Below are 17,203 nucleotides of genomic sequence, written 5' to 3'. Positions count from 1 at the left end.
TCAGCCCTCCCAATCCCGTCTCCGCTTACCCCGTACCCCCACGTAGAAGACCCCTGTCAGGCCGCCCCCCCCCCCGCTCCCCGGTACCCCAGATCGATGGGGCCCAGCAGGGCTCGCTCCTCCAAGAGACACGCCGCAGCGCACGTTTTCCCATGTTTTAAAGGATGGGCCGTCCAAATGGAATCCCAGAGTCCGAGGGCTCCATCCGTTAGCGTCTCGGCTCTCCCAGCCGTTGGTCCGCCCTCCCCTGTGACACTATCCCCTATCCACTATATGCGGAGACCGGTGAAGAGTGGCTCGATTCTCAGGGAGATGAGGGGCGCCTGCCAACGAGGGGGGTTGGAGAGGCCGGACCGCTGTCCCGTGGCTCTGGACCGGGTCCCGTCCAGCCTGCTGCACAGCCTGGGAGCTGAATCAGAGGGGTTGGAGCTGGGATATGCCGAACTGTGGAGATGTCCCAAGACTGGAGCAGTGCCCCACTACATCATATGGCCATATGTTCACACACGACTGTGACTCTACTAATGCTGGCAGCTTTTTGACGGCCCGTTCTTGCTACCGCAGTGTGTGGAAGATCAGCAGTCTGCTGGCACGTGACTGACTGTGTTTAGCAATCAGCTCTATTGTAAATAGTTCCAGGCCATATCTGTGAGGCTATAGGGGATAACATGATTGACTCTGTATAATGCGTTCTCTTCAGTCTTAACAATGGTGAGTCCAGGTCTCAGATCTGAAAAAACCATACGTGACACAATTTAGTGTTTTTAGCGTGGTTATCAATCCCTTAATAAGTTGAATCAGGTGTGTTAAGTTTAGGGAAAACAGGAAACAGTCCTGAGAGGTGGGGAAAGTTGTCTGACTGATTTAAAATGCTAAAGGGGAAGACCAACAAAAGGTCCCATTAATCCCTAATATGTCAGAATGTTCTGACACTAATTTGGCAGAGAGTCAGGGCCATGTGTGGTCGGAGCCTGCGTCGGCCGCACTGGGACGTCGAGGCAGTCACCCGGAGAGTTAGCGAACGCTGGGCCAGACGCCCCAAAAACACCCCAACCCTATGTCAAGGAGGAAAAAAAAAAAAAGAGTACACCCTCACGTCAGACGGACATCGGGTGCCGAACGGCCGCTGCTGTTTCCAGCCTTGGTTCCGTGACTGGCCATGTAATTATGCCGGGAAAACCCGTGGGAGTGAGAGCAGGAGAGTGACAGCTCCAAGACATGCCACACCACAGAGGTCCACGAAAACCCCTGCAGTGTGAGTTATATATTTGTTCAAGGATCTCCATTCGTGACATGTTTCTAAGTGAGTCCACCAAGCTGCGGCTGAAACTGATTTTGCTTACCAAAGTAATTCTCACCCCAGCGAATGCAATGGAATGCGTTGAGACACTGTTCAGCTAGACAGAAATTTGCATGATGGGAAATGAAGTTTAAGGCTTTGTGCTCCGAGGCATTGGCCAGCTGCTTTGGAAACTTTGACAATTCTTGACCTTGAGACGGCCTTGGGCACAATTTTTCCCCCGTTAATCTTTGTCATTTTTGAAATTCATAGGATTAATTTCTAATGGTTGGCGTTGCTCCTGGACGGACTGGTCTCAGCGGGCCCTCCCTGGAGCTTTGCAGAGCCAATTTTAGCGTGGTCTGATCTGATCAGGGAGGTTAGGGGCACAGGGGCAAAACCGTACCATTCATGGGGCTCAGAGTGGGGGCAGAAGGGACAGGAGGAGAGAAGGGTAAAAGAGGCTAATGCACCAGATGAGGGCAGGAGAAGGGCAGTAAAGGGGCAGCAGAGAGGACAGGACCAACTAGCCTTCTGTGTTGGTCTTTTCAGTCGCTCCATTCTGTCACATTCTGTCTTTTTAAATGAACTTGAAGATGGATCACTTTGCAATTTGTCTGAAAGTGATTAGAATTGTCAAAAATCACTGCAAATCACTCAGTCCAGACAATTACATTTAGCAAATGAAAAGGTTTTGATGTTCTAAGTTACAGAAGCATTATTTTTCTTTTTTCTTTGGCACTCTGCCACCCTCCAGCATGGCAGGAACGTCCCGCCACCCCGAACGTCTTCATAAATCTCTAAATGCTATAAATTATATGTAGATGTTCTATTTATAAATTTGTTAAACTGTATTTATGAACATTTTGTATGCAGTAATTTATAAACAACCATTACTTTTAGTTTTATGACCCAGTTTTATGACGGTTTGTTGCTTAATGGAGCTTTATTGCTCTAGGCTGTTTGTTTTCTTTTTGGGTTTTATCTGTCAATCAGGCGTAAATCTCCTCTGTGGCCAGGATGTTGAGTGACTGGAGTTGAGCTGAACCGTGCGTGTTGTGGGGTCTGTGTTTATGCAGCCCCGTGCCTAAGCAGGAGTGTGTGTGTGTGTGTGTTTTTTAGCGTGCGTGCTTTTCCCCTCTTCTCGATCCATGTCGTTGAAGCGTCCTAGGGTGTTCGGCCAAAAAATTAATCAAGCTACCCAGTCTGGGGTCCCATGACCTTTTGACCTGTGCGTGGTCAGTCCTCGTGTCTGCACAGACTTGCCCTCTGTTCCGAATTGTCTTGTTTACGCTGGGGCGTTTCCCTCACATGCATATGTATACGCATGTTTATATAAAAAATCTGCTATGCTGATATTGCTGTGATGGGCTCCCCAGACAGTACTATATGATCATAGATTTGTGAGTGGTACGGAGTGGTGATTAATCCTTTCCTGTTTTTGCTCCTCCAGGTGGCTGACGTCCCGGGACCCTTTCTGCCCTGGCTCGGTCCAGAAACCCCCAGGCCACATATCTCATCGTCACACCGCCGAACGCTCCGGCCTCGTACTGACTCCAAAAATAACTTCCCCTTGCCACGGTAAGATAGCGGCCAAACCCTGCAGGTTGTTTATGTTTGCGCGCTGCTCACGGGGTCACCCGTTCAGTCTGACTCTGGGATTAGAGAAGGTTGCCTCGAAGACACCGAGTAATATGTGAAAGCCCCTTTGTGTGCAGTCAGTGGTGTCGAGTGGGATTTTGGCCTGTTAAATCAGTGCACGAGAGTGTCGCCTTGAAAGATTTGGCACGGAGGACAGAGTTAAAGCTATTATTTTAGGCTTTTAAGAGTGCGGATATGGCTGTTAAAAGCACTGGAGCGATTTGGACTTGTGTTTAAGATCCTGTGTAAATACGGTTCTGTGCTTTATGGAAGGGGCAGAACTGTTGGGAAGGTCGTTAGGCTGTGGCCGTTCCTGCATCTCGTGGAGACGCTACTCCTTTTTTTTGCAGCCGTAAAAGGATTGGCGACATCTATTTCCAGTGGTCTAGGACTCTGCATGGCACAGTGGACTCGTCACTCCATATTTCACCCATTAATGCACAATAAGCATGTTCTCTCTGCTCTGGAGCAGAGGGCAGTTTGAGGCATTGCTTTATATAACAACAGCTTCCTGCCAAGAACGCGGCAAAATCCCGAACCCATGTCACCATTGGGCGGCTTCGCGTTGGAGGTGCCGTTTGACCTCAGGAAGGCCGGCTAGTGAAATCTGCTTCCATTTGAGCTGCCTGCTTTGACGAGCCCCAGCAAATGCAACGTGTCAGAAACCTATTGTATCCAAGCTGCTTCCAGAGCCACTGGAACACATTAGGAAAGCTGCAGATGCCTGATACACATCTCTGCAGGGGTTTTTGAATCTCCCAGCTGCCGGGTCTGATGTTGCCCAGAGGGCCGTGCAGTTCTGACGACGTTCATTCACAACTAACGGTACAGATCTCTCGCTTTCACTTTTCACTTAGCTGCTCTTCTCAACCGTGCAAGAATCCTCATTCTGTGTAACTGCAAATAATGATTCTAACACCACTCAGACCTGGACTCAATTTGTAGTAAGGAGAGCCCGTGAACGTGCAGACACTGTGCTGACCTGAAGCATCTGGCTGACATGTGAATCCGTAAGAACTGATCATACATCTGTCGTAAGAATAATGAACAGCCTTTGCAGTTTATAGGAGACTTTTGTAAGGCAGGGGGGAAAAAAATCAGGACAGCCATAGGTTGGTAGATAAATCATCTCATTAAAATCTCATCAATAAAGCTCGCCTGCGCGGGGAAAGCAAAACAGGGTTTGAATCGTCCAGCCCTCCTCTCAAGCACTCTTTCTTTTCTGTCTGTCCTTCCTTCACTTCCCTCTCTCTTCGTGTCTGTTTAGTCTGCACAGTTCTTAGAAATGTGAACAAGGAAGCCTGTTTTGCAGGATGCCTCAGTGCAGCCCCGTGAGCCCCCGACACTCGGCACCAAGCTCGCGTGAAGCCCCCCGACTGTTCCACATCGTTGCGTGATCGTGGCTGAGAGCTGTGACCTCGCCATGCCATCTGCAGCTATGATTCACGTAAAAAAAAAAACAAAAAAAAAACAGTACTGTCATCTTACAGGACAGTGGCACGCTGAACAGGAAGCAGGGTAATGACCAAATCGCTCCAAATGTCAAGACCCAAAAGGGCAGCCTTGACTGTCAACTTTATCCGCTCAGTGGGAGGAATCCTACTGGGCAGTGCAAACTCCTGAATGCACAACGCACATATCCGTACGGAGCAACTCCGTTAACGGAGTCGTGCGCTCTCAGTTTAATGGCCGTGCTCAAGGCCAGCCCGTGTTATGTTCCTGTCTATGGAGCGTCACTAACGTGCATGCTCTGGGAGCGGAGACGAATCACTCAGCGGTGGTGGAGGCCTACAGCCTGTCCGGGGAAGTGATATGCCGCACCCACCAAGGATACGAGGGTCTGCTGTGTCATTTGACCCTGGTGGGATGCACTACCGCACATTCCCTGTCTGTGCTGTCTGACAGCCCACCACCCCAGCGCCTCACAGGGATTGCGGGCACAGGGAAGTGCACTTAGCTAATAGGGAAGCTGCAGTGCTTAGTGCATTCCGAGCACGTGGGCGTAGGTAGTGGGACGCGGCCGCGGTAAGGGGCTTTCACAGCTCTGTATGGTTCCCATTACTGCTGAAGGGGTGTTATTAACCTTTTTAGAGCTGTCCAGAAAAAAAAAGGCGCTGAATCAGTCTGGATAAGCCTGAGGTCTCCGGAGACGGCATCACTCTGATCAGCTGTGCCCCAGGGCACTGGATTCATCCCTCTGATTCAGGCTGAGCTTGTAAACCAAGCGTGTGGAATGTGTCTGTTTGTGTGTGTGTGTGTGTGTGTGTGTGGAGTAATATCTGGGTTCATGCAGGAGGGAAGGTCTCGAGGTTGATTTCACTCTCGTCCCAGAGAGCAGAACAGCTCAGGCGTGCTGGGGAGAATCAGCACTTCCTGTGTGGTTGCTGGCCTGTGTCGTCCTCGTCAACTCGTCATCCTTAGCTTAATCTCATCTGAAAGCTCCGTCTGCTCCTCGTGCGGGGGGGGGGGTGGTTCCGTGTGAATGTGTCATTGCAGACTGCGTGCGCACTTCGGAATAGTGGGGAATGCTAAGCATTCGGTGACTTTCCTTTTGTGTTCTGTGAGTAATGCACCTTCCTGTGTGTGTGCTGTGTGTTCCGTGAGTAATGCACCTTCTTGTGTGTGTGTGTGCTGTGTTCAGTGATTGATGCCTTTTCTATGTGTGTGTGTGCTGTGTGTATTCAGTGACTGATGCACCTTCCTGTGTGCACACTGTGTGTGTGTTCAGTGACTGATGCTGTTTCTGTGCTTGTGCTGTGTGTTCCGATGTGTTCCCGCCTCTTCCTGCTACTGCGGGTTTGGACCAAACCTGCACTAGTGAAGCTTTAGTGCTTTTTTCCTTTGATTCTCTCCTCTCCATTAACCTCCCTGTGAGATGCTGTGAGGGGATGCTGGAATTTGGTTGTGCTGTGACCTAGGTTTGGGAGGGGTCAAAGGGCATGCTGTGGGTCAGGGTAAGAAGGATTTTGGCATTTGCTTTCAGTGGGGGTGAATTTACCTGAAATGTGCAGGTGTGAGCCCTGCTTCTGGAACACAGAGAACAGTGACAGACTGGCAAGAAGTTATGTCTCACGCAGGGAGCAGCAAGAGCAGCAGCTAAATGCCGTAAATGTACATGTCAGGGTAATGTCAAGTGGACCACGTGTGTGCAGACACACACATTGGACAGGGTTACATGTCATGCACCGCCAGAGAAAAAAACCCAATAACATTTTTGGTTTTCAATACCTTTATTGGAAAATGTGACTAAATATATTCATCTCAATTCATTATTACAAACTGTGAGCGTATAGATGTATAAGAACAAAAACATTCTACAGGAAGATGCGGACGCAGAGAGCTGCTCCAGATCCTGATTCACATTGTCTGGGGAGAACGATAACGATTTCTATAGCACCTCTTCAGGTTCACGTTAGGAAAAGGGGATTTACAGGCCATGTCCTGGTCTGGGGTCAGTTCCGTCACGTCAAGGCTAACTCAGACGGTAAAATGAATCAAGGTGAACTCAAAATCTGTGTCAAACTCTATCAGTGAATTAAAAGTGCAAGATTGCACTTCTGTGTTGATTTGGCTGAAATGAAAGAGCCCTTGATTTCTGGGATTTGACCCCACGGTCATAGCTGTTTCCCACAGTTCCTTGTGTGAGGCTTTAAAAAAAAATGCCAGTACATTATTCCTAAGAACACTATCTGTAATTAACTACAACAAAAACAGGGTATGAATCAGGTACGTTGTGGCTTTCTGCGGCCGTTGGCCTCGGCGCTTGGAGCAGAAACACCCTCTGCACAGCCACGCCAGGCCCTTTTTAGCAACACAGGAAATAATACACAGCAAGAAAAGGCACAGCAGTCAAGTGCTTGCTGGAGTAGCCTGATAACAAGCATGTTTTGGCTCTTTCAGAAGCCTCCCAGTCCCTCAGAAATCAAACCCACATATTAACTTTTTTCTTTCTTTTTCAACATAATTACACCATTAAAGGGGGAATTTAAAAGTGTAGCTGTGCATTAGCTGGCAGTCCACTGGTAATAACACTGTTCCACTGTGGCACACTAAACAAAATGCTTTTTGTTGTTGTTGTTTTTAATGTGTCCAACCATCAACCCTTTTATAATGTTCCTTTGTAATTATTTACATTTAGATGTCCTTTAGAGCAGAAAGTGTCATTTGATTTTTCCTTCTAGTATACAGAATGACATTCCAAGTGATTATTAGTATTAATATAAACATTAACATGAAATGTTACCTGTGCCCAAGCCTATAATACTCTCTGAACAATTTCTTCATACAGTTCCTTGTGTTCATAATTAGATTATACAATAAAACGACACAAAAATAAATCCCTCAATGAGTAATTAATTCAGAATCATAGCTGAGTGGCTCAGTAGGAGAGCGCCTGCCGCATCATTCAGGGAAACGTTAAGCACTGAAAGGGCTTTACACATTTTCGTCATTACAGAAATGGCTGTCCAACATTCTAAACACCTCGTTCTAAACAGGTTCTCAAATACTCGGAATATTTACAGTTTTTCATAGGTTAATATTTAGGTAATATTTGGTCCCCTTTTTCCACTGTTCCCGTGTGAAGTCCGGGTGGCCGATTAGTACATGGGAGCTTAACATTCACAGAAAATATAATGCATCCGTAATACAAAACTGAAATGCTGGATCACTAAAAAGTTTGACATCTGTAGAGCACATCTACATAATCATGAAATATAAACTAATTTAATTTGCTTGGAGGCGTAGAAATGCTTTCTTTTGGTGATCCAGCTGTTATGAAACTAGAACAGAAAGAAAATCAACATGGCAACAATTTGACCTGTGGCAGAAAGTCAGCGGGCTGCAGGCTCTGCTTGTGAGGAGGGCGACAGTACTGACACGTGTTCCATACCAAGGTTTCAGCTGCCAAGATGTGATTGCATTGATGTGAAAGTTGCATTGTTGCAGACGTGCATGTAATTAACAACAAAACAAACAAACAAAAACAAACCGAAATAACAGAACATAAGGCTGACTCCGTCAGTGCATCGCTGTAGCAAAGCAAGATATTTGTGTCATGAGTCTCAAAGTAGCGGCTCAGTCTTGGTTCAGCTCGCTACCTGGTTTGCCATGAATGTGGAGATAAGGGACTGACTTTCTAATATTGACTTAAAAAATCTTTAATTTGTTACATCTAGCATTTGAGCTTAAAGCAACTTTTTGAAGAAGAAAAAAAAAAAAAGACTACTAATGTGATTTAACATGAGGAGATCAGGTTGTAGAAAGCTTTGCCCACTCGAGTCTGCTTCTGTTTTTGGCAGTGCATTTGTAGCATGGGATCTGTCTCCCTGTAGGGGGCGCAGCTGAGCCATCTGTCAGCATGCAGATGTGCTCTTAGCACCCAGAATCCAAGCAGTCCCTGCAGGCATGAGGGAGAAGGACGGCTGATCCAGGATCAGCTCCTTTCTGAGGTTAAGGGTCTGGTCATCTGGGACTAAATAGCAAAAGCTGATCATAGGTTAACATTACAAATTTAAGAGCTGCAGGTATGATGCATGTCTGTCTATCTCTCTGACCCCCCCCTTGAATATGTCTCTTGCAAACACTAACTGATGGCTACCTTTTTGCTCTTATACAATCACTCAGTTCTGCAGCACACCAGCATCAGAATGAAAAGTCTCAAAGCGTCTGGCACAGTGGTGCTGTGGGTGTGGGTGGGTGGTTGTGGTGTTGGTTCTGATGAGCTGTAGTGCTGGCTGCGTGCAGAATGAAAGGCGTTTTAAGCGAAGTGCTGTTTGTGCAAGCAGTCCACAGATGGACAGGTTAAGTGTGTGTGTGTGTGTGTGTGTGTGTGTGTGTGAGAGAGTGTGTGAGTGAGAGGCAAACATGTGGTACGTATCTCTGCAGAAGTCAGAAGCCCACACCCTCTCTCCTCACACCTCTGTGTTTAGTTGTTGCGCTTTTTCGATTTTCTTATCCTGTGAGAGTGATAGAGAGAGAAAGAAAGATGGAAGGGAAAAAGAAAAAACATCAACTTCCAGACTAGCATCTCACATCCTCATGTACGGCGCTTATTCACGTACCTCACGTCCTCACGTCCGGAACTTATTCACGTACCTCACGTACAGCGCTTATTCACGTACAGCGCTTATTCACGTACCTCACGTCCTCACGTACGGAGCTTATACACGTACCTCACGTACAGCGCTTATTCACGTACCTCACGTACAGCGCTTATTCACGTACCTCACGTCCTCACGTCCGGAACTTATTCACGTACCTCACGTACAGCGCTTATTCACGTACAGCGCTTATTCACGTACCTCACGTCCTCACGTACGGAGCTTATACACGTACCTCACGTACAGCGCTTATTCACGTACCTCACGTACAGCGCTTATTCACGTACCTCACGTCCTCACGTCCGGAACTTATTCACGTACCTCACGTACAGCGCTTATTCACGTACCTCACGTACAGCGCTTATTCACGTACCTCACGTCCTCACGTACGGAGCTTATACACGTACCTCACGTACAGCGCTTATTCACGTACCTCACGTCCTCACGTACGGAGCTTATACACGTACCTCACGTACAGCGCTTATTCACGTACCTCACGTACGGCGCTTATTCACGTACCTCACGTCCTCACGTACGGAGCTTATTCATGTACCTCACGTACGGCACTTATTCACGTACCTCACGTCCTCACATACAGCACTTGTTCACGTACCTCACGTACAGCGCTTATTCACGTACCTCACGTACGGCACTTATTCACGTACCTCACGTCCTCACGTACAGCACTTATTCACGTACCTCACGTCTCACGTACGGCACTTATTCCCGTACCTCACGTACGGCACTTATTCCCGTACCTCACGTCCTCACGTACGGCACTTATTCACGTACCTCACGTACAGCACTTATTCACGTACCTAACGTCTCACGTACGGCACTTATTCCCGTACCTCACGTCCTCACGTACGGCACTTATTCACGTACCTCACGTACAGCACTTATTCACGTACCTCACTTACAGCACTTATTCACGTACCTCACGTACGGCACTTATTCCCGTACCTCACGTCCTCACGTACCGCACTTATTCACGTACCTCACGTCCTCACGTACCGCACTTATTCCAACTGATCGGCTGTTTGGTGGTGAGTTTATTTTACATTTATTTCATCTTTACAATGCATGACTTTATGATTGATTAAAAAAAATCACCGACTATATATTTAGAGGTCAAAGTCTAAGGTAACGGTTTCTCACTCAGCATTTCCCCCCACAGTGTGTCTTGCCCCTTCACCCTGTCCACTTATAGAGTGCAGTTAGTTCACACTTGTGGGTACTGGGCATTTAAAAATGTATCTGACTCTCAAATATTTTTTATTTAACAAGCTTGGGGCAGCAGAGGAAGCAACAAATGACATTTTATCACGTGTACTTCACTACTTATGTAATGTACTTCTACTCACTACATTTTAAAACCAGTCTTTTTTTTTGCCACGGTCTCCCATCCTTGGCTTCATGGTTCCCATGGCGCTAATTAGCACCATGTGGTTTTGTTTTCATTCTTGTTTCGGTTTAGTCCCTGCCTTGCCTGCCCATTTGTGCATCTCCGCTCTTCCTTGTGTTCGCGTCTGTTCTCTTTTCTTCTGATTTTCTTGCCTTATGTTGCCAGTCGTGGCTGTGCATTAGTCTTGGATACCCTCCTAGTCTTCCCCGTTTAGTCTGTCTTTCTTATCCAGTTTCATTTCATTAAGCTCTGGCTCTTTGACTGTGGTCAGCTTTAACGACATTCGTTATTGGATTACCCTTAATAAACACTGCTCAGCACATGCATCCTGCCTTATCTTCCTCCTCATCACTTTTTAATCTATTATTCAAAAAAAATTAAAAAGTCAGGCAATGTCTACTCAAACACCTCACCAAGCGCCACGTTGTTAGCCAATTGAAATCCCGCTGCTCGAAACAGAACACGGGACGTGTGATCCTTTTGAGATCCACACATTTCTACAAGTCACTTATGCGTGGCTATGAAGTTTTTGCTCTACAATAAAAAATAATTTGTATGATTTTGCAGATGATGCATACAGGTTTAGTATAAGCTATTATTTATGCACAACATTCAAAATAATATTTAGAAAAGCGTTTTAAAGACATATAAAAAAAAAAAAATTCAAGTACATTTAAGTGCACGTACTTCTGTACTTGAGTAAAATAAAAAACCCATACTTCAACTTTTGTATCTTCTGCTATAACAATGCTTTGCCCCGCACTAATAAAGCTAAAGCTGATTGGACATTGCTCCTCTGCTGAGCACTACAGGAGGCCCATCATGCATCACTGCCTCATTAGGCCAATCAACTGCTTGTTAGTCTTGGGTCCTGCACAGTCTGCAGCAGTTTATTCAGCATCATAAAGTTCATGTGTATGACGCCCAAAGTAGGTTTAAGATAATAATGTGCCGTTCCAGTGCAGTCAAAAATATAATATAATTATAATAAAAACAAATAACATTTAGATGTATATACCACAGAAATTTCACAAAAATATCAAATAACTGTCATTTAGATTCCTTTACTCTGTACAATGTATTATTTGTGCCTTAATTATTCTAAGAACATCACAGATAAAAGCATTAATGACTGAATGACCTTAGTGATATTTTGGTTGTTCATGCTAAGCTTAGAGAAGCCAGAACCTGGAAAGATTCACCAGCCAATTACAACACGTATTGATCCAAAGCAACTTTCACAAGAAAATGTAAGCTTACTGCAATGCTGAGTTTTAGTTCAAATCTGTACAAGTGTAGTCCAAGGGGAAGAATAGCATTTCCTTGAACGGGATCTGTTATAGTGAGTGGTTTGTCAACACTCTGGGAGTATTCTGTTCGGTGTGTGTCTGTGTGTGTGTGTCTGTGTGTGTGTGTGTATGCGCGCTATATACATGTGGCCTTTTTGAGCAAGGGTTTCCTCCTTACTTGCTAATGGCGTTCTTCAAGTACTGTTGCAGCCATTTGGTGTTGGGGTTGATGCAGACCTCCCTGTTGTTCTTCAGCTTGGCACTGGTAACAAGAGAGAGATTGGAGCAATGAGGAGGAGATAGTGAGGTAATGGAAGCAGAGCCTGAGACAACTCCAGAGAAAGACCTCTGATTTGAGATGTAGACCTTTAACTCGCTGTTGGTAATGAGAGACTGATAAAGAAAGGTATCTGCTTCAGCAGGAAGCTGCTGTGCCTCGACTTGGCATCCGATGAGGTCAAGAGAGTGAGGCTGGCATAGGCCACAGATCCCTTTTGGGAAGGAGAACCAGCCAGTTGGTGATCTTTTCTACATCTGCGCCACTTCCACTTAACATCTGGCTGCGTTTAATCTGGCCTGACCACAGTGGACACACACTGGAGGCTCGTCCAAGAGCCGTATCTGGTGTGGAAACGGTTGCTTTTTGTTTTTGGACTGAAGCAGCTCTGAACGGAGATCGCTAATGTATCCTTAGTGAAATCATTTATTTCCAAATGTGACAGAAAATGCTTTATTAGAGTACTCTAAGGCGGCGCTTACCAATCGGTTGCCTAGTATGTGCAGGACTTTTCCAGTGCCAACACATGTGATGTAGCTTACAAATGGGCTTGCTAATTAACTAATGAGTTGCATTAGGTGGGGAAATACTGTTGTAGAGTCCCTCCAGACTCATCATAAAGGCTAATCGAGGCATAACCTGTGCTCACAGCGGGATTTTCCTCTGAAATCCCCACAGCAATACCCCTGTGTCAAAATATCACAATGTTCGTTTCAGTCTTACTGGACACTAATGAACACTGTAAGAATGACTGCAACACCAGCACTTGAAGTTTCCAGGAAACAGCCCTAGGAGTTCAAAACTCTAACTTCCAATAACCGCTTTACTTTAGATGAAATAACAGTAAATATTAACGTCACTGCTAATTAAAAATAATTAAACCCAGTGTAAAGGCCCTGATAAAAATCACCACCTCACCAGTCCTTAATTAATCAGAACCCAAAAGCCCAGCCAACGACACAGCGTGGTTGACCAGAGCTGTCGGAGCGTGGGGGAGGCCGGTGGTCTGGGTGCATGCCAAGGGGGGGCAGCGTGAGTGGTTGTGAGGTGAGTGATGAAGTAAATATGAGAGAACGGGTGAGTTTCACGGACACGTAGTGACTGGAGGCTACTGGAGACTGATGGCTCTTTTAATCACATGCCTCAGTGTGATGGAGACTCCGGGGAAAGCCTGTAACCTTTTAAGTCATCTATCTGACAAAGAGAGTGTGATACCTCACCTCTCCACACACACACACACACACACATACTTCACACATATTGCAAATGCAACTGAGAATGCACATCACACAGGGCATGTGCGTACTCTCAACCCACACCCTCTTTCTCTCTGCCAAATGCACACGGACTGTAAGTGTGCCCACAAGCACAAGTTCATATATAATCACAAATGCAGAGACACATTCACCTTTTCTCTCTCTTCTACATCTTTCTCTCACACCCACTCACATCACTGCATGTCACACCTTTGCGCCAAAAGGTCATGTTTGAGAATTAACAGCTCAGAGGGACAACAGCTCACACAGCTTTGCAAATTAACCACATCCACCCCGAGCCCCCCCCCCCACCACCACACACACACACACACACACACACACACACACACACACGCTCCTATTCCGTCTGAGCAGATGGTATACTCTAGCAGACACTAAATCCCTGCTTAAACCAAACCATCCACAAATTCTACAAACCAACTTCTGAATGTAAACAGAAGTGTAACTGGATCTGGACTTCTCCCCCACTGCCTCTTTTGTGAATGAAATCAAAAGTTGATCGATTTGTAGTGTTCACTGTGTTTATTTTTGGTTTTTCCCCCGTTTTGTGATTTGAAGTGCTCCTGACTGAGTTCTACCGGACTTAACTACTTATAGGCCCGGTGTCTGTGTGAGGTGTCTGTGGGCTGAGACAGAAACAGCAGGCGGTAAGCACAACACAGCCAGGAGTAATGCTAACAGCAAACAGGGTGCTGTGTTTGTGTGTGTGTGTGTGTGTGTGTGTGTGTGTGCAGAGGGGTAGTATTACTGCTGCCTCCCTTTCATCTTCTTGCTGCAGTGTCCTGGGGGTCTTTCAGAGTCCCCGGTACTTAAGATTCAGAGGTGAATTCCTGTAGAAAAACCGTGCTTAGTTGATGTCTGTGTGAGGGAGGGTGATGTGTCGCCCCCCGGCGAAAGTTCTGTCCTAGTCTAACCTTCTGTCTCACAGTGACCCCTGACGACCCTGTTAACCCTTCGTCCTCTTAGTACTGGCCACTTTTGACAGTTTTTAGATCGTCAAAGCATTTTAGATTAATACGTTCCAGATTAGCCAAGTAATGCCAAATGTTGGTGAGAAAGAGATTATGGAAAGGCACTCAACAAGGCCAGCAAAAATCCAGGCATAGTATGACCCCTGATGATTTCCTAAAGGTTGGGGGAAAAAGCCAGTCCATAACACGTCATTCACTTCCAGTCTCCCAGTCATGTGGTTATCTAGATCTTCTGATAAAGCGTGCACACACACACACACACACGCTCATTTGCATCCTCTCTTATCACAGCATCTTATAGTGTTACAAAATGTTCTGTATTTGAATAAGTAACAAATGCCTTCATTGTCTTACAGCCAAAACTTGCTAACGTTTGCATTACGGTTCCCTTAACCTAAACCATATGGTTAACATTAACTATAATATGTAGTTAACAAACCCTGAACTAACAACATTACTGGGTCACTCTGCTTATAAACAGTGCACTTTTTTCTGGCAGACTGCACAGTCCACCTTGGTGGCACTGACCGTTTTTAGCGTAACCTGCCGACGTCAGTTACGTCAATTAACGGAGCATCTCCGTGCAGCTTTTCTAATGAAGCGTCGTCATACTTAAACGCGCGCATTTGTGCGGCTGCTCGTCCAGGATGGTGTTAAGCCAGAGCGGCAGTGCTGACACTTACATTACTTGGAAGGGGCAGTTGGGCGTGTGGAGGAACTTAATCTCGCGGATGCTCCTTTGCGGCACGGTGTGGAGGGTTGCGCGGCACCAGCAGCGCTCCACCAGGCTGATGGGCTTGGCTGCGGGAGAAACGCACTGAGCGTTAGAGCGTGCAAAGCACAACCTGCTACCGCCAGCTGGGTTTGAACTGGATTTATTTTCCACGAGGCTTATGCCAGTGGTGAACATTTTTGATCGGGTTCGTGGTCTGAAAAGATACAATCCACGTGATGGTAAAATAAAATGATGCTAACTGAAACATTATTAGCGAATATGTATCGGTCCAATATGTAACTACCGATTATAAGTTAAGTGACTGTATAACTCTTATGTTCATTAGAAAATGTGTTCACAAAATGTAAAACAGTTGTACATCGATTTCAGCGGCTAGCTGTTTCTCTGTATAGATTATTGGCGTTTGTAGCCTACTTACGTGAAACGTATTCACAATTTAAATAGCAAGTGATTTACAGTCAATAAAAATGTACCCTCAGCAATTAAAAAAAAAAATTTCAGATGTAAACTACCACATTGCACAACATATTTGCTTTTAACCTCTATCCCACATAGCAAACATATCTGTGGGAACCCATGCGTTCACCTGCGTCCACTAGCGAGATCATTAAAATTAGATTAGGCTACTGCTTTTCTTCCGACTTGCCTTTAAACAGGTCTGGCTTTTCGCTGCGGGTTCGAAGCAGAGAAGTGTCCTTAACAGTTATTGATGGAAAGCTTTCCTATTCTAGTCCTGCACTCCACGCCGTCCTCGAGCTTGGGCTGGAATCCGCGCGCCTGATTAACTGTCTGAAGTGCATTCTCCGCGTGGCATCACGTCGTCTTGGACCAAGGTGGACTGTGCAGTCTGCAGCACACACCTCGATTTAAAACATTTATCTAGTCCTAGACTAGTCCTTCGCTAAGCTAGTGTCTCCATCTTGCACGGGAAGAGCGCGCGAAGAGCCACAGCCGTCCTCGCGCATTACCGGCACCCTTTCTCATCTTAAATGCCGCGAGCAAAAAGTAATTAGCAAGCAAATGAACTTTTTTTCTTCTCCATCACCTCAATAGATCAACAATTACAAGAAATTCCCAGAGGGGAAACCTTTCTCTGAGAGCCGAAGAAAAGTTCGCAAAGACGACCCTGCACTTAACTGTTCCTGAAAAAGTTCGCGGACTCGCCGAAATATACACAAACAAACAAACCACACAAAACCCAAATCAAATTAAGCTCTACAGCGTGATGCTACATGCACAGTTAATTCATATGCCTCCTTTTGTTAGGATACAGTATGTCACTTGGAAAAAGAGCAGATTCTACCTGCAAAGGAGAATTTGCAGAACAGCTTTTTCCATCAATAAAACCTTCATAAAATCACAAATCTCTAAAGGAATCTGCTGGATGCTGTCTTCTGAATTAAACCAAATGCACACCACCAAACCACCAGTACAACATCTTACCTGAAAGACTGTTTTCACACTCACTCTTGTCACAGGGACAGTAAATACACACACATGTACATGCATATTGAAACTAGCATGTAAAATGCTGATGAGTAGATAAATTAAGATAAAAAAAAAAAGTTCCATCTCCCTGCGTCACGTCTGCGACTGTCAGCAGAGAGCTGATCTTTGTGGAATGGCCATCTTCCACAGTAACTTACCTTCAGTCTGTGAATCCCTCATTGCTACTGTCAAAAACACCACCACTGCCAGCACTTTGACATCCATTGTGTTGGAGCATGCAAAGGGTGAGTGAGCAAGTATGTGTACGCAATTGTGTGTGTGTGTGTGTGTGTGTGTGTGTATCGAGAGCTTTTGTGTTTCTCACAGCTTCCAGGACACAGTGTGGTGCCTGGGTGCTCAGCAGTTGTGCTAAGACTTGAGAGCGGCAGTAGAGCACTCCCACATGCTGATGAGGAGGAGGAAGAGGAGGAGGAAGAGGAGGAGGAGGAGGAGAGAGAGAGAGAGAGAGAGAGAGAGAGAGAGAGAGAGAGATTGCGAGCTAGTGAGCAGAGAAAGTGAAGGGATGTTGTGGACCAACTAGTCTTCTTAGCAAGGCAAACTTTGCCAAGGAAACTTCCTCAATTAAAATGTTTTACTGAGCCTAATGTGACTGTCCACCCACACCCTTTTCTCTCTCTCTCTGTCTGTCTCTATCTCGCACTGTCTCTGTGTCTCAGGCTCTCTCTCTCTCTCTGTTTCTCTACTGTTACCTCAGCATTGTTCTTGAATGTCAGCTCTT

The 17,203-nt window shown here is 46.0% G+C and overlaps 1 protein-coding gene across 1 annotated transcript; it reads right to left on the bottom strand.

The window, feature by feature from the left end:
* Positions 1–6,131: 6,131 nt before the first annotated feature.
* cxcl12b (chemokine (C-X-C motif) ligand 12b (stromal cell-derived factor 1)) lies at positions 6,132–16,876 on the bottom strand. The gene is made up of 4 exons (XM_027015407.3): positions 16,623–16,876; positions 14,924–15,041; positions 11,894–11,977; positions 6,132–8,877 (listed from the first exon to the last, which is right to left on the bottom strand). Exons 1-4 carry the CDS (start codon positions 16,687–16,689, stop codon positions 8,847–8,849), a joined length of 300 nt encoding a protein of 99 aa, XP_026871208.1. The 5' UTR covers positions 16,690–16,876; the 3' UTR covers positions 6,132–8,846.
* Positions 16,877–17,203: the final 327 nt, after the last annotated feature.

The sequence above is a fragment of the Electrophorus electricus genome, chromosome 23 (genome assembly GCF_041902795.1).
Source record: "Electrophorus electricus isolate QZ-2024a chromosome 23, ASM4190279v1, whole genome shotgun sequence".
In the NCBI taxonomy this organism is placed as follows: domain Eukaryota; kingdom Metazoa; phylum Chordata; class Actinopteri; order Gymnotiformes; family Gymnotidae; genus Electrophorus; species Electrophorus electricus.
The sequence above is the reverse complement of the archived record's forward strand: the minus strand, read 5'-3'. Positions and strand labels throughout refer to the sequence as shown.

Excerpts from the sequence above, each read along its gene's own strand:
- cxcl12b (XM_027015407.3), bottom strand. The coding sequence starts at position 16,689 with ATGGATGTCAAAGTGCTGGCAGTGGTGGTGTTTTTGACAGTAGCAATG. Across the intron at positions 15,042-16,622 it reads GAGGGATTCACAGACTGAAG|CCAAGCCCATCAGCCTGGTG; the intron begins GTAAGTTACTGT and ends TTTCTCCCGCAG. Across the intron at positions 8,878-11,893 it reads TTGAAGAACGCCATTAGCAA|GATAAGAAAATCGAAAAAGC; the intron begins GTAAGGAGGAAA and ends TCACTCTCACAG.